This window comes from Tilletiaria anomala (assembly GCF_000711695.1).
Source record: "Tilletiaria anomala UBC 951 chromosome Unknown K437scaffold_44, whole genome shotgun sequence".
In the NCBI taxonomy this organism is placed as follows: domain Eukaryota; kingdom Fungi; phylum Basidiomycota; class Exobasidiomycetes; order Georgefischeriales; family Tilletiariaceae; genus Tilletiaria; species Tilletiaria anomala.
In genome coordinates, this window is record NW_013546978.1 from 48,212 (window position 1) to 67,452 (window position 19,241).

Sequence of the window (19,241 nt, forward strand, 5' to 3'; positions counted from 1 at the left end):
TCTGGCTGCTGCGGAGAAAGGAGAGAGCGAGGCGCAGGCTTCAAAGTAGCATACATTTAACGTAGTACCACTTCGCAACTCGTTCTGCGATAACCCTAATATATATGCATCCTCTGGGGACGATGGTTACCCGCGACGCCAGCATCAATGCGAGCGTTCAGTCTGGGTGCACCACAGCACTCTTCCATATCGTGCACTCATCATCCTCTATCAACAAAAGCTCTATAACCCATCCCAAGCTCAACCATCGCCATGCAGGATGCTTGCAACGAAACAGGAGGCCTTGACCACCGCGTACACCGCTGATCCCTCGCTCATCTAAGTGACAAAATCTCACAAGGACGGGTACTCAAGCGCATTGATTAGCTCAGAGCCGCGCCTCACATCCTAATCGTCACTTCCGCTGTCACCACATCGTCGAGGTCATAAGCTCAGCTGCACCACCCCACCCACGCGATGCCACCCCCACCGCCACCCCCGGGCGAGTCTGGCAAACATCACTCGTTACTTCTGCCAGGGCGATCTGCTTCCGGTGCTGGTAGCACAGATAATGCAGCAGACAGTGAACTCATCTCTCCATCCTCGCTGCGAAGGCTCGTGCTCAACTATCTCGTGCATCATTGCTACGTCGGGACCGCGATCGCTTTTGCGCAGGATGGCGTGTCTAGCGGCAGCGGAAGCTGCGGCTACCCGCCCATCACTGCTTCTGGAAGCAGTATGGGCACAGCAAGAGCCCTAGCATCATTGTCAGCTCCAGGCTTGAGTAGCAACAAGGCAGGCACAAACGGGTTCGTCGCGAACGGGCGCGGCCAGAACGTCGCCGCCAATGGAAATGCCACGTCAAGCCGACGTGGTGCGAACGGCAGTCTACACCCTCTCTCCGCACCACCACTGATTCGAGAAGACTCAGCGATGGAAACCAAGGCGGAGACCGCCACGAACAGTCGAGAAGACGAAGAGATGACGACAAAGGGCAGCGTCACGGGCAACGAGGATGACGATGACGCGCACATGAGCGATGCGAATGGGTCAGCTCAGCCAGCATCACGCAGAGCAACTGGGTCTGAGAAGGGCAAGTTTTCGGAGGCGAAGGAAAACTTTAGAGTCCGAGGGAGTGCTGGTGAGACCGATCTTCCACCGGAGGAAATATTCGCTGTACTGCTACGCAGAGGTGAGCACGCAGCTGGGCCTCTCTGCCCATTTTCCCCCAAATCCTTTCATACTTACACATGTCATAATCTTAAATCTTCAGAGGTGCGCGATCACATTCTCGCAGGTCGCATTCGGGCAGCAGTAGATTGCTGCAACACGCACTTCCCCGGCGTCCTCGCCAGCAGCACCAAGAGCGCTTCTTCACGGCCTGGAAAAGAGGCAGACGGTGCCGAGGCCGAAAACCGATCTCTGTTGGTCCCGACTGACCGCAGCAAATACCGAAGCTCGTCCAGCCACGACGCGAGGAAGTCATCAGCTTCGAAAGAAAATGGATCGTCGACACGCCTCTTGCCTGCGAATCCGACCTCGTTGGATCCAGCACACCTGTCGCTCAACCTGCAGATCCAAGAGTTCATCGAGTCTGTGCGCGCAGCAAATTCAGCTAACTCGGCGCAGCAACGAGAGCAGCAGCATCAACAACAGCAAGGAGCAGCATCCTCCCCACTGGCCGAACAACACCCCACGCATCCAGGCTTAATGACAGCAGCCACTGTCTCTCGTGCGGCTTCCCCCGCTCCGTCGTCCGCCTCTTCTGCTGGATCGGCAGCGTCTGGAGCAGGCTCAGCCGCGTCGAATGCGGTGTATCACGCCGCACTGAGCTACATCCAGTCGCTGCATGCGACATGCATGGAGCTGACCAACCCGTACTCACGCGCGATGTACATGAAGGAGATCGAGAGCGTTAGCGTGCTGCTGGCCTATCGCGATCTGGAGAAGAGCCCAGTGAGGAAGTACCTTGATCAAAGGCGCAGGATGGCGCTTGCCGAGCAGATCAACAGCGCGATTCTTTGTGAGTGCACCAGTAAGGGGCATCGGGTGCAAGTGGGACTGTCTTATTTACAATGCTTCTTGTCTTTAATGCCTTTAACACTTACAGTCCATTCGGGTCACCCATCACAACCACTGATCGAGTCGGCGGCGCGACAGAATACTTTTGTCTGGTCGCAACTTCATGCTGACAAGGTTGCGATACCCCTGCAGCTGAGCAGCAGCAGTAGCAGCGGCAGCGGCACAGGAGGAAGCGCCCTTTCCGGTGCTTCTCTGCTGCACGGAAACGGGCTCCGGACATACGACTGCACTGATGAGCGGACAGGTGAAAAAGGGGCCAAAAGCGTCAAGGTGAGTGGAGTCTCACCAACGCTGCTGACTGAATAGATTTTCGGAGGCTTGATGCGACGCTGATGTGCTCTAATCCTGATTTCGTACTCTTTCCTCTGATTGTTTTGCAGTCGCCCTCGGTACGACTGAGTGCACCTTGGGATTTGCGGACTTTCCTTGCGGAGAGATAAGATCGGTGCCTCGTTGCTATCCATCTGTCAGGACTCTCGACCGCTCGCAACTGCATCTTCACTTAGAGCCTCTCACAATTACTTGAGCTTCGCGCCATAGTTCCTGACCGCCTCACCTTGTTGACATCTGTATACAATCGCACACACTAGTAAACGCACTTGTATCGACACACTTCCGGCGATCAGCGTGCTCTCCGTTCTACCGGAAGCGATGCAAGGTGTGATAGATACTAATGGCAGGCAGTGCATCATGGAATACAGATGACTTCTCACCGCTTACTTTCCTTCTTCTCCTTCTCCTTTTTGACCTTCTTCCCCTTTTTCAAAGTCGGAGCTTCAACATCCGCCTCGGCATCAGCATCAGCACCGCTCTTCTTGCGCTTCTTCCCCGGGCTCGAAGCCTCCATGTCGGCCGCAGTCACCGGCGCTTCCTTTTTATACTCCTGCTGGTTCTTCTCCATGGTTAGCGTACTCGGATCAGGCATGCCCTTGCTGCCTGCCGCATGCCCATAAAGGGCATTGTTGCTGCTGCTGCGCGTCGGAAGCGGTTGACTAGACTCGACGCGCTCTTCCGATTCGCCGTCGCCCATCGCCGAACGCGACACGTTCGCAGGAGAGGGAGCCGCAAGCGTACGCCGCCACGCCTCATCTACTTGCACTGTGGATGAGCAGCTGCCGGATGGCTTGAAGTCGCCCGTGAGCAGCTCCCACGGCTGTTCGCGCTTGGCGACTCTGCGCGTCTGTTGAGCTTGCAGCTCTTGAGCGGCCCGTTCCGTGGGGAAGGGGGCTGGTGTGGCGGAAGCCGTGGATGAATTCTTGGACTTGGATGAGGAGCTTGCGGAGGGTGGCGCAGCGAGAGAGGTCAGAGATCCGTTTGCCTTTTCATTGGCGGTGTCAGGGAAGGAGGAGGCCGCGCCGGCGGGCGGTGCGAGCGTGATTGTAAGGAAGCGAGAAGGCTCTTTCGGGGCTTCATGATCACCGAATCAGACAATGGAATGAGTCATGAATAGGAAAATGGAAAGCAGCAGGATAGGATGCTCACCGAAAGACATTCGCCCGTGTCCCTTTGCACTGTGCGGTAGCAGGATCCTTGCACCAGCCAGCTCTTCCGCACCTTCTTCCGTTGAGCCATCCTTGTCCTTGGATGCAACACGTACCTCGTACGCCGTCTTCTCGGGCCCTGCTAGAAAGGTCAATGGGACGGAAGACGAAGAATTTGACGATGATGCTACGGGGAAGCTGAGGCCATCCAAATCGGCGGGATGCAACCCTTGAGGGACTTTGACAAGCCAGATCTGTTTAGACTTCCCTTTCGAGCGGGCGGAGGATAATTCGATATGTGGGTAGGACATCGACTGCTGACTGTCATCCAAGTCATCCTCGAAGAGTGCAGGGTGGAAGCCTGGCGGGGCCTCGAATCTTCATTTCACGAAGCATCGTCACAACAATCGTGCGCGTTAGCCAGGGAAGAGCGGGATGTAGGAAAGGGGGCATCAGAGCAGACTCACTCGGTGTCGACGGAGAGCATGGTGGTTCGTTGTGGTCCTTGAGAGATCGGTCTTGATTGAGCACTGAAGCAACAGTGCCACTATCGAGGACGTACGAGCGAGCAAGTCTATGCGATGTTACACGTTGACCTTCAAGGCGACACCAAAATGCCATCCGAGGCACTTGCACGTTGCATGTCCTGCCTGATCCCGGGCACAGCGACGGATCACGGTTGTGGTCGTAAAATTCTGGCGTAGAGAGATTTTGTGGTGAGTGATTGCACCGAATAGAGCCGCCTTATGTAACCATCCCTGCGGGGGTTCCTAAGCTGGTCTCGTGGTCTCTCATTGCATCATCAACATGCTCATCTTCGGCTATCCGCAGTCCCCGCGCTGTCTGCTGCCTCTATTGCTAGAAGCTCGATAGAAATGAGTCTCACGACACGTCTCGTCCAGATCGACTCTGTGAGTAGCTCATAATCCAGCACCGCCAGCTGCACCTGAATCTTGCCGTCGCTGCACGTCGAGTGCTGCTCGCACCCGCATCCGAGCTCAGTCGAACCCAGAACAACGAGCGGTGGCCGTGCAATCCCCTCCACCATGTCTACTTCGTCATCCTTTACTGGTCTGTCCCAGCGCTTCGCCGATGTGGCCAACTTCCTCCTCTCTCCCACTGTTGCCACATCCGCCGCCTTAATATTGGCCGCCCCTCTCGGCCTCCTTTTCTACCTCCGCTCCCGTCCACGCCTGCACGTTATTCCCCCATATCGCGAACGCGTACTGATTTTGGGTGCATCGTCGGGCGTCGGCGCAACGCTCGCACAAGCCTACGCCGCGCGTGGATGCAGAGACGTCGTTCTCGTTGCTAGGAGGCAGGAGGTGCTAGAGCAGGTCAAGGTATCGTGTAGAGATGCGGCCAAGAAGTGCGAGGAATGGAGGACGTCGCAGCAGGGGCCTGGGTGGGAGAAGAACCAAGGAAAGGAGCGGTATTGGACCGTGCAGGCAGATTGCACCAAGGCGGAAGATCTGGTGAAAGTCCGTGATCTAGTCTTGAAGGGTGAGTAAGCAAAATAAGAGCCATGAGAACTGGTGCTGAACCGATTCTGTGCTTTTGGCATTCACAGAACTCGGCGGCCTTGATACGCTGCACATCTGCTTTGGCGTATCAGCACTCAAGCCGCTTCTTGGAATCGCGTCTGTCGACCCTCTGTCTCCACTCGCATCATCTTCCGCCACCGCAAGCTCGCCTCATCCCACATCTAGTGCGCTAAGCCACGTCCATTCTGTTGTTTCCAAAGCAACCGAAGCGAATCTCACCGCCACAGCCCTGGCGCTTGCCACGTTCATCCCCGTGATGCAATCTTCCAGTATATCTTCAGATCCGTGCATCGCCCTGCTAAGCAGCATGGCAGCCCTCATGCCTGCTCCGACGCGTGGACTGTACGGTGCGACGAAAGCGGCGCAGCTGCTGCTTTTCGAAGGCGTCGCGCTCGAGTGTGAGGCGCAAGCACAAGGTGTGCGGGCTGGAGAGGCGCCTCCGAAGGGGAACAAGAAGAAGCTCGCGTTGGTGCGTTTCGTAAGCATATGTCCAGGAACGATCAAATCCGACTTCCGCGCATCCGCTGTGGACGTTTCGGCTGGCGAACTGGACCGGATCAAGGACGATAGCTGGAGCAAAGGCAGCGGAGAAGGTCAAAAAAGCGCAAGTGGTGGCAAGAGCGACATCCTCACACCCCTACAAGTTGCCGAACGGATGATGCTCGCGGTCGATCGCGGGACGACGGGGAGGATCTGCACGCCATTCAAATACGCCGTAGCAGACCTTCTGCAGCCAGCCATAGGCCCATTCCTTCGGAAGATGGCGCACAAAAAATATAGCTACTGAACGCGACTTTGTCCTTGTGTTTGCATAAAAGTACAGTATTCAAGTGTAGATGAAAATGCACGTAGTCTAGTACAAATGCGACAGGGAGGCGGCGGAGCAGCTTGCAGGGGACTGGCTGTGGTTGAGGCTATAAACGTCGTGATTGGAAGTGGAAGGGAGGGGGCTTTAGGCGAAAACGACGGTCTGCAGGAAGGGGTTTGACGAGAGAGAGAAGCATCCATCAGTCACGCATCAAAAAGCTCCACTTTATGTGCCTTGGAAGGACGCACCTTCTGGCCATTGGCAAGCACGCGTCTCTCTGCCATCCATCGGACGGCGCGACTGAGAACGCGCGCTTCGATGTCCGCGCCGATCTTGACGAGCTCGCTCGGCGCGTGAGCGTGCCCGACGCGCTCGACATCCTGGTCGATGATTGGCCCTTCATCCAGGTCGGCAGTGACGAGGTGTGCGGTGGCGCCGATGATCTTGACGCCGCGCTCGTAGGCCTGGTGGTACGGCTTTGCACCCTTGAACGAGGGCAGGAAGGAGTGGTGGATGTTGATGATCTGCCCAGACAGGTGCGAGCATAACGCGGGCGAGAGGATCTGCATGTAGCGCGCGAGGACGACGAGTTGGATGTCGTACTGTGCTACGAGCTTCATCAGTTCGGCTTCTTGCCACTCCTTGGTCTTTCCGCTAGCCGCGTCGATTGGTAGGTGGTGGAATGGGATGTTGTGCGACGCAGCGAGCGACGCGTACTCTGTGTGGTTTGATACGATCAGCGGAACTTGGATCGGCATCGTGCCCGCCGAGATGCGGAAGAGGATATCATTTAGGCAGTCTGCGTAGGGGAACCGCGTAAAATTCAATCTCGGAAGATACCACTCGCAGACGTCAGCACTCACGGCCAATCTTCGACACCATGATCAGCGTCCGTGGCTTCTGGTCTTCCCGTTGAATATTGAAGTCCATCTTCAGCTCGCTGGCCAAGTTTTTCTCAAACTCCGCTCGGAACTGTGCAAGACGGCTGTCGAGCCGCTCCGGCGACGCCTGAGCCGCAGCATCGGCGCTGGTGCCCATGAGTCCACTGGCATGTACGCGCATGAAAAAGCGCAGTGTCGTCGGGTCGCCGAACTGCGCCGAGTCGAGGATGTTCATGTTGTGCTGCGCGAGGAAACCAGTCACGCGGTACACGATGCCTTGCTGGTCGGGACAAGAGAGAGTCAGGATGATAGAATTGGCCGCAGCAGCTTTGGCCGAAGCGGATGAAGAAGCCATTCTGGGCGACACGGAGTTCTTCCCGTTGCCTATAGCTGACGAGATTGACGAGCTGGCCCGATGCGTCGTGTGCTTTGGAGCGTCAGACAGGGTTTCAAGTTCGGCGAGCGAGCGCAGACCTCTTCTGCCAACTGCAAAAGGCAACGAACGCAGAGTCAAAGGCGGAGTTGCAGCAGCCGAAGCCAAAAACCCGCTGATTCGACGAGGATTGGTGCAATGCAGTGGTCGCAGCGCTCGGATGGGCGCTACCATTTGCAGCGGCCACAGTGGTTGTTTGAAAGGAGCGTAAAAGAAGCGGGCTCGCGAAATATGCACGGTGCTCTCCGCTCTCGGTTCGCGAGACGATCTCACGCGTTCCGGTTGATCCCAGGATAGCCAACGGCGGCAGGAAGCACTTTGGCGGGAGACGCAGCGTGTCAATGCCTCCAAGGAATCCAGAAGAACATATGGACTCCAACCTGGAGTCTGAGACAGAACCTTCAGATGAGTGCGGAATTGACTGCCACGCCGTGACACGAGCAGAACGAAGGGTGAAAGCCGAGTCATCTTCAAAAACGTAGATGATTGATAAGCCATCTCATCTCGGTCACGTGCGCGCCTTCCTATCGAACCACTCGGGCTCATCTACATAAACAGTTCATTGGCCTCCTCATCACACAGCTAGAGAACACCGACGAGGCGCTTACATTACATACCCTTGTACACCGTTGGCACGTTCAATATGCGCCGATCGAAGACGCACAGAGGCCGCATCCGTAAAGCGAGTCCTGCACGCATGCAGGAGCCCGAGGAGATGGCCGACCCGAAAGTACACCTGCACCGTTGAAGGCGGGGTGCCCGACGTAGAGCGCATGGGGTCTGCTTTAGCGCTCATGGAGACTGACGGCCCTGCAGGTTGGCAATCTTGTCACGCAATTCTCTCTTCTCCCGCTCCAGATGGTATTTGGACAAGAGGATGCTTGGAGGGTTGAGCAAAGTCAGACAGGTTGTCAGGCTCCAGGCTGACGATTGGGAGCTGCCCCTGCCCACGGCTTCCCCTCACCTTTGTCTCGCTTCCTCGGCCTCACGGCGGGCGCTGCTCCCTGTTCGTTTAGCCTCTTCATCTGCCGGTTTCAACGATGCTGCCGCGGTCAAGTCCGCTTCCTTAGCCGCTTCCTTCTCCTCTTGCAGCTCGTGCAGCCAAGCACCAAACATGTAGCCCGTCGGAGCGATGACAAGTGCGGACAATGCCGCAATCCAGTTTCGGAGCGGCACGCGCCCACGGATTTTCTGCTTCTGGTTGCCACTCGGCCCAGGGCCAGAGGACAGAGAGGGAGAGGATGAGTAGGACCTGCGCGCTATTGTAGCGAACAGCCGCCTGTCGAACACGTCCGACACCGTAGTGTGGCCCCTGCCTGATGCCAAGAGAGAAGTTGGCCTACGTGTCGTGTTTGCAAAGAACGGAAGATCTGGCGAGCGCTGTATGGTCCGTGGCGCTAATCGAGCGTCATTTCTATTGTCGCTGCCATCCTCAGGTAAATCGCTAGGCCGCCTAGGTTTCCAAATTCCAGCCTGCAGTAGTCCCTCCACGAGGCCAAGCCAGACGATGCGCACGCCCTCGCGAAAATTCCGGTCTACCCACAAAATGGGGCGCCATGATGCGAGGAATTGAGTTGCTGAGAAAAGTGCCGGAAGACAGGTACGAATCAAATCGGAGACTTGTGGATCGGTTGCCTGGTGCGGCTTTGCCGCATGGGAAAAGGGAAACTGATCGTCGGACGCCTCTGCGGATGATGGCAGCGTGTCGTTGCCATGCTGTCGCGATGGTTGACTGTGCCTTGTCGCAATGAGCTGCCATCTGGAGGAATGAGCATCAACAAACCCTATTGAAGGTCCATCAATGGAGAGAGCTTCCATGACTGGCCTAGGCGCGGAGCGCCTCCAACCACCTCCCGGCTCAAGGCGTCTCCGGACGAGAACGCGGAGGATGGCGTTTTCCAGGCATCGAATCAGGGAGTTGATCCTGCCTTCATTCTCCCACAAACCAGTCGTGAGCACCGCGACCCCTCTTGCATAGCCACGGTGCATGCTCTCGGAAGAAAGATCGGACGTCCCAGAACAGAGTTGCATACCCGCCGAAAGCGTCAAACCCCCAGGGGGTTGGTGCTTGCTTTGGTTCGTGGTCCGGCGAAGTTTCGCAAGAGAGTCGCTGATGCGATGACTGAGAATGACATCCGTCGTTGGGCGGTCGCCGACGACCAGAATGCTGCCCAGAACAGAGCGCTCATGGAAATACGAGATGACTTGGCGAGCGCAGTGAATCGAGGGTTTTTTGGCCTTGTGATACAAGACGGCTGTCCCTCCCAGGTTGACTGACACCTCTGCGGCCTGAAAGCAAGCGAAAAAGCGTGTTAACAATATTTAGAGTATCGCAAGAGGAGAAAGTACTCACTCGTATCCCAAGTGGATCCTGATAGGAGCCAGCCGAGTTAGACACGATAAGCACATTCGACTTTCCGAACGTGCCTTGACATTGGGCAAAGCTCTCCTGTCAGCGCAGCGAAGCTTTAGCATGTCAGAAAGTGAAGACCCGCACATTTATATTTTAGCAGAACACTGACTTCGAGCTCGGGCACAAGTCGCCCGCGAAAGGGCTTCGTCTGCTGGGATCAGAGCGCTCCATGAGCACATACGAAAGGTGGACCTTGTAGTGACAAGAACCCACCAAGCAGTTGTCTTTGTCAAACACAACACCTCGTACACCAGAATTGTACAGAGCCCTCCAATCCAGCGCCCTTATGTCTATGAGTATGCGCCATTGTCAGCAAAGTGCAAGGGGTGGTCAGAGTGCGAGGGGGCTCACCTCTGACGGCAATGTCTGGCAGAAGTAAGCCAGGCCTGCTAATCGCAGCCAAGCATCCCGCAATGGCGGCCCAGTTCGCCATCTCTGCCGTGACAGAATCCCCCCGCGCAGAATGTCCCGTCAGCTTCACTCACAGCGCAAAGAGGAAGGAAATAGAGACGTTCATTTGATTGCCATCGAGGGGACTTTTGTGGTTTGTGGAAACGAAATGGTGAGTGGCCAGAGCAAGATCAATAAGACGCCGAGATTGTTGTGATGGATAAAAAATCGCCGATCAAAGGTGTTGCCGCTGAGAAGGCGAGATGACCTGATGGCAAGCACTTTAGAGTTGACTAACGACTACCGAGTGCTGACGGTCTCAGGCAAGGTATTTCCCCATAGCTTCTACCCTTCGATTACCCGGGTTTCACTGCCCGAATACTTATGCACGCCCTTGCGCAATAGTCTAGCATTCAGGTCTAGACTGTAAGATAGTCTCGACGCCGTCAGCGCCAACACCGTCAAGAAGCCTCATCATCCAAACGTAGGTTCTTCCCACCGACGGGCTCACCCAAGGCCCTCAAGACTTTGCACGATGTCTCGTGCCCCAGCCGAGATAAACCGTAACCAAGATGCGACCTGCTATGTCGGCAACATCGATGAGCGGGCGAGCGACACCTTGATCTGGGAACTGATGCTCCAAGCTGGACCCATCGTAAATGTCCACCTACCTAAGGACCGTATTTCTCAATCACACCAGGGCTACGGCTTTGCCGAATTCCAGACCGAGCAAGACGCAGACTATGCGTGCAAGATTATGAACGGAATCAAGCTTTTTGGCAAGCCACTGAGGGTCAACAAGGCCAGCAGTGATCGCAAGCAGATCGACATCGGTGCCAACCTCTTTATGGGGAATCTGGATGCGAACGTCGACGAACGAAATCTATACGACGCATTTATTTTGTTCGGGAGCATCGTTGGGATACCCAAGGTGAGCTTTGCGTATATCACATTTAAAATATTGTTGTGCTCACTACCCTGTGGGTTGCGCCCCCTTCATGCAGGTCGCTCGAGACCCTACGACGGGCGTTTCAAAAGGGTATGGCTTCGTTTCATACGACTCGTTTGAGGCTGCGGATGCCGCAATAGAGTCTATGAACAACCAGTACTTGCTCAACAAGCCGATCAGTGTCGACTTTGCGCTGAAGAAGGATGGCAAGGGAGGGGAGAAGCACGGCACAGCGGCCGAGCGACTTCTCGCCGCCCAGGCACGAAAGAACAACGCGATGCCAGCGGCACCGCCACCTCCACCGGGATTTGGCATGGCAGCGTCAAGAGCATACGGTGTGCCTCCTGGCTTTGCGCCACCGCCTCCGCCAGGTATGGCACCGTATGGAGGGGGTTTTCTCGCTGGAGCTCCGCCACCCCCACCTCCGCCGCCTGGGGTTCCACAAGCCGCGGTCTATGGTGCGCCTGGAATGGGCATGCAGCCACCGCCGCCACCGCCGCCCGGCTCGATGCCCCTCCCGCCCGGGTTTGAAGCGCAGGGACAGGCCTTCGCGCCGCCAGCACCCCCGTCGAATGGATATGCTGGCCCACCTCCGGCATTCATGACAGGAACAAATACCGCACCTCTCGGGCGACGATGAGCGCTTCAGCAAAGACGAGAGAGAGTATTCATGTATTATAGTAGCAGCAGAAAAAGCATCACTTCGTAAAAGTGACTTGCCCTCAGTATCCAGTACAACACTTTGCTTAGTACAAGACGATTAAAGATCCATAATAGCCGCGCAGCCAGCGATGATTAAATCTGTGACACCAAGCATGGGGTGGACCGATTCGAATTTGGGATTTGTGGCCAGCTCTTCGGGCTTCGCCTCTGCTTCGATTGGGCCTCCGCCCAAGCCGAGGGCCGCCCAGCCCTCGGGGAACAGCTCGAGATTGCGCTGCGAGTCGCAGACTGCAAGTACAACCGGGAAGGACATTGGCTCCGGTAGCCCATCGTCGGTTAGTGAACCATCTTTGCAACTCGTCTCGCCCGGAGGCAGTAAAACCTGCGCGTTGATGCGAAACGCATCGATGTTGACGCTGCGGCTCGGCACACGGCATACCTCGTGGGGCCATCGAGAGCCACCTCTACGTGGGCTTGCGGGTGAGCGTGGCATTGCTGCAAACTCATTCCCTGCCAGATGAGGTGTCAATTTCGCTGATGATTGCGACGAGCGACTGCCCATTGATGTGTGTGACGGCTTGACAGTCGTCTCTGGTGTTTGCATGGACGACTCGCTTGCAAAGGGTATGAATGACACCTTGAGCTTGCGCAGCCTCTTCGGCCCGCCCGGCAAGCCGCTGGCAAGTGGGATGGGCAAGAACATTTTGAGAGGGTGCAGCCCACCAGTGTACGAGCCAGCACGACTGGTGGCCGTGGCTTGTAGCTTTGACGGATCACTTGCGCTCTGGATGCCCCAGCTCTTGAAGACAGACTTGCGAATATCGTCAAAGTCCAGACCGTGTCGTGCTGACGGAGCATGCGCCGCCGGCGGGACTGTAGACGCTGGCACCATGCGCAGAGGCTGCTGACGCAGTGGAGAGACGATCCCTCTTTGACTAGCCAACAGTAGTGCCAGATCGTCCATCGACTTTGACGAGGCCGTAGCTGCTGCTGACCAATCACCTTTCCTTGCACTTTCTATAGCGCCTTGTCGACCAAAAGTGGACATCTCGCCATCCCCTCTCCGTCCGCTCTGCGAGTGGTAATCTGATAGACCGGAATCTAGTCGTGCATTGTCAGCAAGGCGGCCATCTGTATTATCCGTAAGGGTTGGCTCTAGTAAGCAAACAGCATCTTATTCCACGAGCTAAGTCTACTGTAGACTGTGCTGACCCACCATCTTCGCCAAGGAGGATCCTGCGCTTGAACCACATCTTGAATTTTGCCTCCCTTTTGCCCTTCTTAACAGGCAAGTGCGTTGTACTGAAGGAGCCTAGGCCGAATATGTCGCGATACAAGCTTGTGGCCGTAGACGGCACCGGCGATCCCATGCTCCACTGGAGATCCGAGAGAGTCGTTCGAGATTGCACAGAAGGATGCGTCTGGACAGATTCCTCTTGCGAGCTGGACTCTGCCGTCGCATTGGAATATTCACGTAGCCGTACTTCGCGCGATAGATCCGACTGCTGCTCGCGGAGGAGCGATATCGTGCGACGTCGCGGCGAGAAAGGCTCTGGCAGAGGCTTTTGCCCGCCTTTCGGCGACGCGTCCGAGGATCCGATCGAGCTGCTCAGCACCGGGCTGGGCGGTATCCGCGGCGACACGTTGGGCGAGACGAGGTCGGGGATCAGGGTTGATGGTCGACTCAAGCTCTCAGGGAAAGCATAGCATTCCAGTGAAGCTGACGTCGGTGCTGTATCGCTCGAGTCCGTATTGCCAGGCAGCGGTGGTGGCAGCGGGGATGGACCGGTCATGCGCATAGGCTTCTGCAAGGGCGTGTTGGGAAGGCTCGAACGAGCGGCGATTGCATGTGCCGCTAGACTACTCGCACCGCCGATACCGATGCCCGTTGCACGCGGCGTCACGCCAACGCTCTCATGACTGACACTCTTGCCGAGCGATGGCCGGCGGCTTTCAGGGTCGCGCATGACGGTGTTCGATGAGCGTGCTGAACCAGCGTCTGGCAACTCTTGGTGGGGCGTAAAAATGGCGGGGGCGAGAAAGTCCACACTTGCTACTTGTGCCTTGACCGACTTGCCGCCGGCGCTGGGGCTCATTCGCAGGCTGTATCCGTCCGAAGATAGCATCGCGCCCACATCGGGGGCCGCAGGCACGTCGGCGAAGGAGAGCACAAAGAACTGGCTCGGATCCGTGAACAACGAGCTGAGTAGTCGCAGCTCGAACGTATGCTGTCCCGAGAATGTAGACCTATGATGCTCCCCCATCGCTGCGGATGCTTGATCTGAAGTTGTCGCGGTGTCATTGCTGCCGTTGCGGAAGTTGAGATCGTCGCCTGCTCCACACTTTTGGGTCGAGACGATGACGGTGCGCGACAGGCAGTCGCCTCCGCAATCGCACTCGCCTTCCTGCAGGCGTTCTTGGTCCGCAACCGGCTGCTTCTGCTGATGCGCGCACGAGGGGGCAACGATCCACTTCTGCTGCCGAGCCTTCATGTGCCGCGCCACGGCCCAGCTGCCGGCGTTGCGCGCGGGTGAACTGTTCTGCAGCACGCACCCTTGCCAGTCCTCGGCGCTGCCGACATCGATCGAATGCAGGCCCATGTCTTCGATCGACAGGATGTCGAGCGTCTCTATCGGGTTGCTTGTCTTGGGTTGGAGGAACCCCCACGGGCTCGGTGCTATCGAAGGACGGCAAGAGCGATCCTTCTCCGCGGCGGTTGCTTGGAAGGTACCTATCCCATTGACCTGCAGCCCATCGGCATCGCCAACGCTTCGGCCACCGGCTTCTCCTTGTAGCTCGAGCTCCTTCGTACCGAGGATCTGCCCTTCCAAGCAACGCTGCCGGAGTTGGGGTTGGATCAAACTAGCCTCACGCGCATACATGAGCGCGTCCGTTTCGATGTCCGGATCGCTGATACCTAGGCTAGCGAAACCGCCGAGGACCGGTTCCGACAGGGTGGAAACCGGCCCATCACCGCCTGCACGTGTTCCCGCTCCTATTAATACTCCACTGCTGAGCGCGATGGCATCGCCACTTCCTCCAGGCCCGAGCCGCAACATGCCAGCCGGAGTAAAAAAATCCCTGGATGTCGGACACTGGTCGCGCAAATGCTGGGTGAAGCTGTCTTCGCCCATGGCATGAGGCGTCTGAAGCTGCTGCGCCCCAAAGAGCGCCGTCTGTCTCGCCCTTCCCCGCTCCTTCTCCCTTTCAGCGCCACCTTGCGAGCTGACGCTGCTGCTGCTGCTCAAGCCAAACATATTCCTCTTGCTCCTCGCAGCCGCGGGCGGCGCGACGCCTGGTGCAGTGGCGGCTGATGTGGATGCAGAGGAGCGCCAGGAGCTCTGCGAGAGGCCCTGATCCAGTCCGTAAGGTCCGAGATCCAAGCCGTCCAAGTCGAGCACGAGATCCTCGTCTCCTTTACCTTTAGGTGGATCCGGGTACGGGTACGGCGCTGCGGGCGCTGTGACGAGGCTTGTGCTCTCATGCAAGAGTGTGTGAGGTTTGGGGGGCGACATCAAGCTGTTGCTGCTGCCCGGTGCCGTTGCAGCAGCTGCTGCTGTTGAAGAGGGCGGGTGCGCTGGTAACTGAGATGTCATCCGCTTTGGGGATGAAGCGATGAACGTGGCGGACGCCGAGGAACCGAGGCTCCACTTGGAGGAACTTGGTTCCCTCTCCCCCTCCGGCGCAGTGGGCCGCAGGAGCAGCTCATCGACGTGCGTAGCGTTTGTACTCTTGGCGGGCCTGACGGGCGGGCCATGGCTGTTGCCATTCGTGAAAACAGTTGGCGCGTCGAGGCTGCTTCGGCGACTGGTCGCATGTCTGTTCAGACTGGCGGGCCCGCCGGACGAGCGACTAGCAGCAGGCTGCCAGTCGTCGCCAGAATTGTGTTGTTTCTCGTCTCGCCCTCCAGACTTGGATCTTGACCGCGACCGTGATCGAGTGCGTATTTGCGACGAGCCGGCAGATGCAGGCTCGACCTGCAGCGTTGGCATCTGCGCTTGCACCGGCAGGGGGAGCTCCAGCTCTCCGGCGCTCCCTCGTTTGAACAACATGCTACCCCACGTCGAAGGCGAAGGGACCATCTTGCCCTTCTTGGCTGCTATGCCCGTGCTTGTACCTGTGCCTGTGGCCACCTCCGTTCCGGCCTCCACCCTTCTCGATCCTGCGGCTTTCGCGCCCGCAGCCGTGTGAGGGCTGATCGGGAGTGGTCGGCTCGGCTGCTCGCATGTGTCGTACATCTTACTCGCGCCTCCAAGCTGAGTGTCCAGAAGACAAATCACGGACGACCGCAGGTTGAGAGTCCACCCTATCGTTGATATCCTTTCCCTACACCAGAGTAGATGGAGGACGACATGGACAAGGGTGGGACATGGCAGGAGGATGAATCTTTCCACGTGTCGAAAGTGTAGTATGAAGCAGGGGGATATGAGAATGGTCGAATGGTCAACTGAGTACGCGAAAGATGTCCGACGTTGACGGACGGAGGCTGAGTGGATCAATCGTTGACAGCTATGTGACAAGCCATAAGGCAAAATGAGTAAGCCTCGTCTTCGTTTCGATTCCATTCTGCGAGTTGCATGGCGTCGACGAGCACTCACCGTCGTCAAATCAAGAGTACCATCAAACAAAGCCAAAAGCCCCGCTCGCAAATCTATCCCGCGAGGAGCGAAGAAAGGCAAAGTGATCGCCTCAGCACATAAGCTTCGGCAACTGGGTAATGTCTGATTGCACAAAGTGATGGGTCGTCCCTTCGGCCGTGGCCTCCGCGTTACCCCTCTCCCTCCCTTTGCCCCCGACCTCTCTCGTTATTAGTCGACGAGAAGATCAAGCGAAAGCCACACGCGCCAGGTTGAGCGAGCAGTGCACAGTGCGTGCTTTCTGAAGAAGAAGAAGATGATGACGCTGTCGATGGTGAAAAGGAGCGCGTCTCGATCATTTGCTGCTGTGCGATGGGCTCGGAGCGCTCTGCCGTCGTACGCGGAGAGGAAGGAAGGCGTCTGTTTGTTGCGACTTGGAATACGTGGCTGTTTCTGTTTAAGGCTTGACGTCACAGCCAGTTTGCTGCGTTGGTGCCGCAGAGTAGGCGATCAAGGTTGAGCGGCAGAGAAGAGGATGGCAGTTATTGCGATGCAGCTTGCAGGAGCCGTCAGACCCTTTTGATCGATGCGAATGCCCGGCACGATGCTGCGTGATTACCAAGAGGCCCACAAGGCAGCAGCCACGTTACCCAATTCTTCTCCCGAGGACGAGCGGTTGGCCTTCTTGCAATGAAGTTTGCACTCGGCTGGTGGGGTTGCTCGCTGTTGTGGTCGTAGCAGTCGCTGTCGTGTCGGTCCCCGTCCACACAGGCACTGCATACAAAGGCCAGCACCTATTTATCAATGCACAAATGTCACTTCGGCGCCGGTCCTGCTGGGTCTTGAACTGGCGGCGGCGTGAGCCGTGAAGGATGACGACTTTTCGCGATGAATCGGTCGTTGAGTCAACCTGATTGTTGCGGAGGTGTAGAAGTGCAATGAGTGCCGCAGCATCGTTGAACACAACGGTATCCTCAAACGAAAATACTGTCCCCTTGTTGATGATAAATATTGTAGTCAATAGGTGGACGGATGAACCGAGGTGACGCTGACACCCGGCGTGGCTTTTTGAGACACACACATTCACTCCGTGGCTCTCCACCGCCAAACGCACACACTACGCTGCCGCTGGCGTTGGCGCTGCGCTCTGATGCTGTCGACGGGCCGTATTGCATGCAACGCGAAGCCAGACCAAGTCCCGCATGGTTGGCGAACAGCAGTAAAGCACACCTTCGGGTCTTATGGCGCGTCGGAGAAGTAAATTTTTTCGGGGGCGGGGAGAGGGAGCAGCACTTCATCGGCGGATACGTACAAACCAGTCCATGTTCGTACTTGGTACATATCCACCAGATAGGAGAGCAATGCCACATGGCAATAGTTTTTACTCTACAGTCTGCTTTCCTGCCAGCTTTGCGAGCGGCCAGCCTCTGCCTCCTCACTCTGTCCTCTTCAACCTCGCCCAGACACTGGAGAATTCGAGCAGACCAACGCATGCTCTCGCTTGCCAAAACGTTACACTTCACTATGTTTGTATCATATACCCTGGTTTCTTCGTTGATCTGACAATGGTCTGGTAATCGGTGTACAAAGGGGATCGCAGAACGACCTACTGTCATGCCAGAGAGCCCTTTGTGTTCACAGTTGATAAGAGAGTCGTCGGTGGACACTCAAAAGGGACTCACGGTGGCGAGTACAGGCGTGCCGTCTGCGCAGTGGCTACTGTGTATCTTGCCTGGCAAGCACCTTGCGCGCGTGGCGCAACCTGTCTTGAGCGACGCTGTGGACCCAAAAGGAAAAGGGGTGAGGGGCGAGGAACTCGAGAAATTTTCAGTCTTCCGGGCGTGAACTCGAGGGCTTCGCGTGGATAGACGTACTGCAGCAGGGTACTGGAGTGCTCGCGTCTCTCCCTACGTGGCTTATCAGCCAGTGGAACAGTATAGCAGAGGATATTTGGCAATCGCCGAGATACAGCACTGACCCACAGAGAACATTCAACCCTCTTCGACTGAGCCTTCTGGACGGCGGGCCAAGTACCCATAACATCCGTGCACACGCTGCACTGCAGCAGAGGGCGGTGAATCAGCAGTCAGGCTCTGTTTCACAAGGCACGCACCATGCTCACATGTGGAAACCTGCGGAAAGTAGAACATGGGGCGGACAGTGTATAATACACCACACGCTGCACCCTGTGCAAGAGTGCAGGTATGTACAGAGATGAGGGCAACAATTTGGGTCTTTTTTTGTAGTAACCCTATGTCTGTGTGTCGCCGCGCCCGCTCGAAGGCCTTCGACACTTCCAACCAGGCTGCTAATGAGTCAACCTTCATCATATCGGAGAAATCGCCGTTCATCATTCACAGTCATGTTCCGCACGCATCAGGCCAATAGCCCATTTACATATGCTCTGTCAAGCGCAGATGGGCTTCGGTGCAACATGCAAGTATAAACATATCTCCGACGGAACGGTTTCATGTTTTCCCGCCAGTGCTGAGCCTAGACCCCAAGACATTCAGTCGCCAGCACGACGGAGCGTGGTCGGAGCCACACTCGCGAAGGAAATGCTGATGTGTGATGGTAGTCGAGGTCGACATGCTGCCCCCTTTCTTGGTACCGTACCCGCATGCATGTCGCAGCAGTGCCATGTGCATGCCAGCGCTCAGACCTCTTCTCATCGTCATCCAGATGTCAAAAGCGCGCGTGCTGCCCTTAACCCCCGCAAGCCTCCACTGTGCGCTGCTCTGCAATGTGGACTGTACGCGTTGGTATGCTTTCACTCTTTCAACAAGATGTATTTATATGGTACAGACAAATTTTTAACGGGGTGGGACAACAAAAAAGTACGTTTTATAGCAAGCAGCGGTATGGAGTGGGGGTGATAGGCCGAGACTGATGCGAAAGCGGATACGCGGGCGGCGCGGTTGAAAGTCGCGGTTGCGTCCTCCACTGCGCGCGCGAGGGAGCGGTGGGTGTGGAATGGTATTGTATATGTGGGTGAAGAGCTGACGGCGGGAGCAGGCGAGTTGAGTCGCGCGTGACGCCAA

General features: G+C 56.7%; 10 protein-coding genes across 10 annotated transcripts; 4 read left to right on the forward strand and 6 right to left on the reverse strand.

Moving 5' to 3' along the window:
• Window positions 1-245: 245 nt before the first annotated feature.
• Window positions 246-2,753, forward strand: K437DRAFT_256687 (uncharacterized protein). The gene is made up of 4 exons (XM_013387640.1): window positions 246-1,171; window positions 1,253-2,002; window positions 2,090-2,331; window positions 2,442-2,753. The coding sequence occupies exons 1-4, from the start codon at window positions 457-459 to the stop codon at window positions 2,499-2,501; spliced, it is 1,767 nt and encodes a 588-aa protein (XP_013243094.1). The 5' UTR covers window positions 246-456; the 3' UTR covers window positions 2,502-2,753.
• On the reverse strand, window positions 2,724-4,186 carry K437DRAFT_274298 (uncharacterized protein). The gene is made up of 3 exons (XM_013387641.1): window positions 4,010-4,186; window positions 3,544-3,920; window positions 2,724-3,468 (listed from the first exon to the last, which is right to left on the reverse strand). The coding sequence occupies exons 1-3, from the start codon at window positions 4,027-4,029 to the stop codon at window positions 2,771-2,773; spliced, it is 1,095 nt and encodes a 364-aa protein (XP_013243095.1). The 5' UTR covers window positions 4,030-4,186; the 3' UTR covers window positions 2,724-2,770.
• A 212-nt stretch (window positions 4,187-4,398) lies between these two features.
• Window positions 4,399-5,970, forward strand: K437DRAFT_256690 (NAD(P)-binding protein). The gene is made up of 2 exons (XM_013387642.1): window positions 4,399-5,045; window positions 5,113-5,970. Exons 1-2 carry the CDS (start codon window positions 4,589-4,591, stop codon window positions 5,871-5,873), a joined length of 1,218 nt encoding a protein of 405 aa, XP_013243096.1. The 5' UTR covers window positions 4,399-4,588; the 3' UTR covers window positions 5,874-5,970.
• K437DRAFT_236007 (Formyltetrahydrofolate deformylase) lies at window positions 5,872-7,560 on the reverse strand. Its single transcript, XM_013387643.1, has 3 exons — window positions 6,758-7,560; window positions 6,143-6,693; window positions 5,872-6,056 (listed from the first exon to the last, which is right to left on the reverse strand). The coding sequence occupies exons 1-3, from the start codon at window positions 7,380-7,382 to the stop codon at window positions 6,039-6,041; spliced, it is 1,194 nt and encodes a 397-aa protein (XP_013243097.1). The 5' UTR covers window positions 7,383-7,560; the 3' UTR covers window positions 5,872-6,038.
• Window positions 7,561-7,727: 167 nt separating this feature from the next.
• On the reverse strand, window positions 7,728-10,158 carry K437DRAFT_256692 (uncharacterized protein). The gene is made up of 6 exons (XM_013387644.1): window positions 9,973-10,158; window positions 9,835-9,911; window positions 9,731-9,769; window positions 9,562-9,657; window positions 8,173-9,497; window positions 7,728-8,088 (listed from the first exon to the last, which is right to left on the reverse strand). The coding sequence occupies exons 1-6, from the start codon at window positions 10,052-10,054 to the stop codon at window positions 8,001-8,003; spliced, it is 1,707 nt and encodes a 568-aa protein (XP_013243098.1). The 5' UTR covers window positions 10,055-10,158; the 3' UTR covers window positions 7,728-8,000.
• Window positions 10,159-10,329: 171 nt separating this feature from the next.
• On the forward strand, window positions 10,330-11,656 carry K437DRAFT_274302 (RNA-binding domain-containing protein). The gene is made up of 2 exons (XM_013387645.1): window positions 10,330-10,942; window positions 11,016-11,656. Exons 1-2 carry the CDS (start codon window positions 10,547-10,549, stop codon window positions 11,598-11,600), a joined length of 981 nt encoding a protein of 326 aa, XP_013243099.1. The 5' UTR covers window positions 10,330-10,546; the 3' UTR covers window positions 11,601-11,656.
• A 4-nt stretch (window positions 11,657-11,660) lies between these two features.
• On the reverse strand, window positions 11,661-12,754 carry K437DRAFT_124299 (uncharacterized protein). The gene has a single exon (XM_013387646.1). It carries the CDS (start codon window positions 12,669-12,671, stop codon window positions 11,721-11,723), a length of 951 nt encoding a protein of 316 aa, XP_013243100.1. The 5' UTR covers window positions 12,672-12,754; the 3' UTR covers window positions 11,661-11,720.
• On the reverse strand, window positions 12,407-16,233 carry K437DRAFT_124287 (uncharacterized protein). The gene is made up of 3 exons (XM_013387647.1): window positions 16,222-16,233; window positions 12,836-16,132; window positions 12,407-12,754 (listed from the first exon to the last, which is right to left on the reverse strand). Exons 2-3 carry the CDS (start codon window positions 15,859-15,861, stop codon window positions 12,739-12,741), a joined length of 3,042 nt encoding a protein of 1,013 aa, XP_013243101.1. The 5' UTR covers window positions 15,862-16,132; window positions 16,222-16,233; the 3' UTR covers window positions 12,407-12,738.
• Window positions 16,234-17,077: 844 nt separating this feature from the next.
• Window positions 17,078-17,544, reverse strand: K437DRAFT_124274 (uncharacterized protein). The gene has a single exon (XM_013387648.1). It carries the CDS (start codon window positions 17,496-17,498, stop codon window positions 17,175-17,177), a length of 324 nt encoding a protein of 107 aa, XP_013243102.1. The 5' UTR covers window positions 17,499-17,544; the 3' UTR covers window positions 17,078-17,174.
• Window positions 17,545-18,323: 779 nt separating this feature from the next.
• Window positions 18,324-19,188, forward strand: K437DRAFT_124338 (uncharacterized protein). Its single transcript, XM_013387649.1, has one exon. The coding sequence runs from the start codon at window positions 18,600-18,602 to the stop codon at window positions 19,074-19,076; it is 477 nt and encodes a 158-aa protein (XP_013243103.1). The 5' UTR covers window positions 18,324-18,599; the 3' UTR covers window positions 19,077-19,188.
• Window positions 19,189-19,241: the final 53 nt, after the last annotated feature.

Excerpts from the sequence above, each read along its gene's own strand:
- K437DRAFT_256687 (XM_013387640.1), top strand. The coding sequence starts at position 457 with ATGCCACCCCCACCGCCACCCCCGGGCGAGTCTGGCAAACATCACTCG. Across the intron at positions 2,003-2,089 it reads GATCAACAGCGCGATTCTTT|TCCATTCGGGTCACCCATCA; the intron begins GTGAGTGCACCA and ends TAACACTTACAG. Across the intron at positions 2,332-2,441 it reads AAGGGGCCAAAAGCGTCAAG|TCGCCCTCGGTACGACTGAG; the intron begins GTGAGTGGAGTC and ends ATTGTTTTGCAG.
- K437DRAFT_274298 (XM_013387641.1), bottom strand. The coding sequence starts at position 4,029 with ATGCTCTCCGTCGACACCGA. Across the intron at positions 3,921-4,009 it reads ATGCTCTCCGTCGACACCGA|ATTCGAGGCCCCGCCAGGCT; the intron begins GTGAGTCTGCTC and ends CGTGAAATGAAG. Across the intron at positions 3,469-3,543 it reads ACACGGGCGAATGTCTTTCG|CCCCGAAAGAGCCTTCTCGC; the intron begins GTGAGCATCCTA and ends GTGATCATGAAG.
- K437DRAFT_256690 (XM_013387642.1), top strand. The coding sequence starts at position 4,589 with ATGTCTACTTCGTCATCCTTTACTGGTCTGTCCCAGCGCTTCGCCGAT. Across the intron at positions 5,046-5,112 it reads CCGTGATCTAGTCTTGAAGG|AACTCGGCGGCCTTGATACG; the intron begins GTGAGTAAGCAA and ends TGGCATTCACAG.
- K437DRAFT_236007 (XM_013387643.1), bottom strand. The coding sequence starts at position 7,382 with ATGGTAGCGCCCATCCGAGCGCTGCGACCACTGCATTGCACCAATCCT. Across the intron at positions 6,694-6,757 it reads CATGGTGTCGAAGATTGGCC|ACTGCCTAAATGATATCCTC; the intron begins GTGAGTGCTGAC and ends TCCCCTACGCAG.
- K437DRAFT_256692 (XM_013387644.1), bottom strand. The coding sequence starts at position 10,054 with ATGGCGAACTGGGCCGCCATTGCGGGATGCTTGGCTGCGATTAGCAGG. Across the intron at positions 9,912-9,972 it reads GCCAGACATTGCCGTCAGAG|ACATAAGGGCGCTGGATTGG; the intron begins GTGAGCCCCCTC and ends GCATACTCATAG. Across the intron at positions 9,498-9,561 it reads AGGATCCACTTGGGATACGA|GCCGCAGAGGTGTCAGTCAA; the intron begins GTGAGTACTTTC and ends GCTTGCTTTCAG.
- K437DRAFT_274302 (XM_013387645.1), top strand. The coding sequence starts at position 10,547 with ATGTCTCGTGCCCCAGCCGAGATAAACCGTAACCAAGATGCGACCTGC. Across the intron at positions 10,943-11,015 it reads GCATCGTTGGGATACCCAAG|GTCGCTCGAGACCCTACGAC; the intron begins GTGAGCTTTGCG and ends CCCTTCATGCAG.
- K437DRAFT_124299 (XM_013387646.1), bottom strand. The coding sequence starts at position 12,671 with ATGTCCACTTTTGGTCGACAAGGCGCTATAGAAAGTGCAAGGAAAGGT.
- K437DRAFT_124287 (XM_013387647.1), bottom strand. The coding sequence starts at position 15,861 with ATGTACGACACATGCGAGCAGCCGAGCCGACCACTCCCGATCAGCCCT.
- K437DRAFT_124274 (XM_013387648.1), bottom strand. The coding sequence starts at position 17,498 with ATGAAGTGCTGCTCCCTCTCCCCGCCCCCGAAAAAATTTACTTCTCCG.
- K437DRAFT_124338 (XM_013387649.1), top strand. The coding sequence starts at position 18,600 with ATGCTCTGTCAAGCGCAGATGGGCTTCGGTGCAACATGCAAGTATAAA.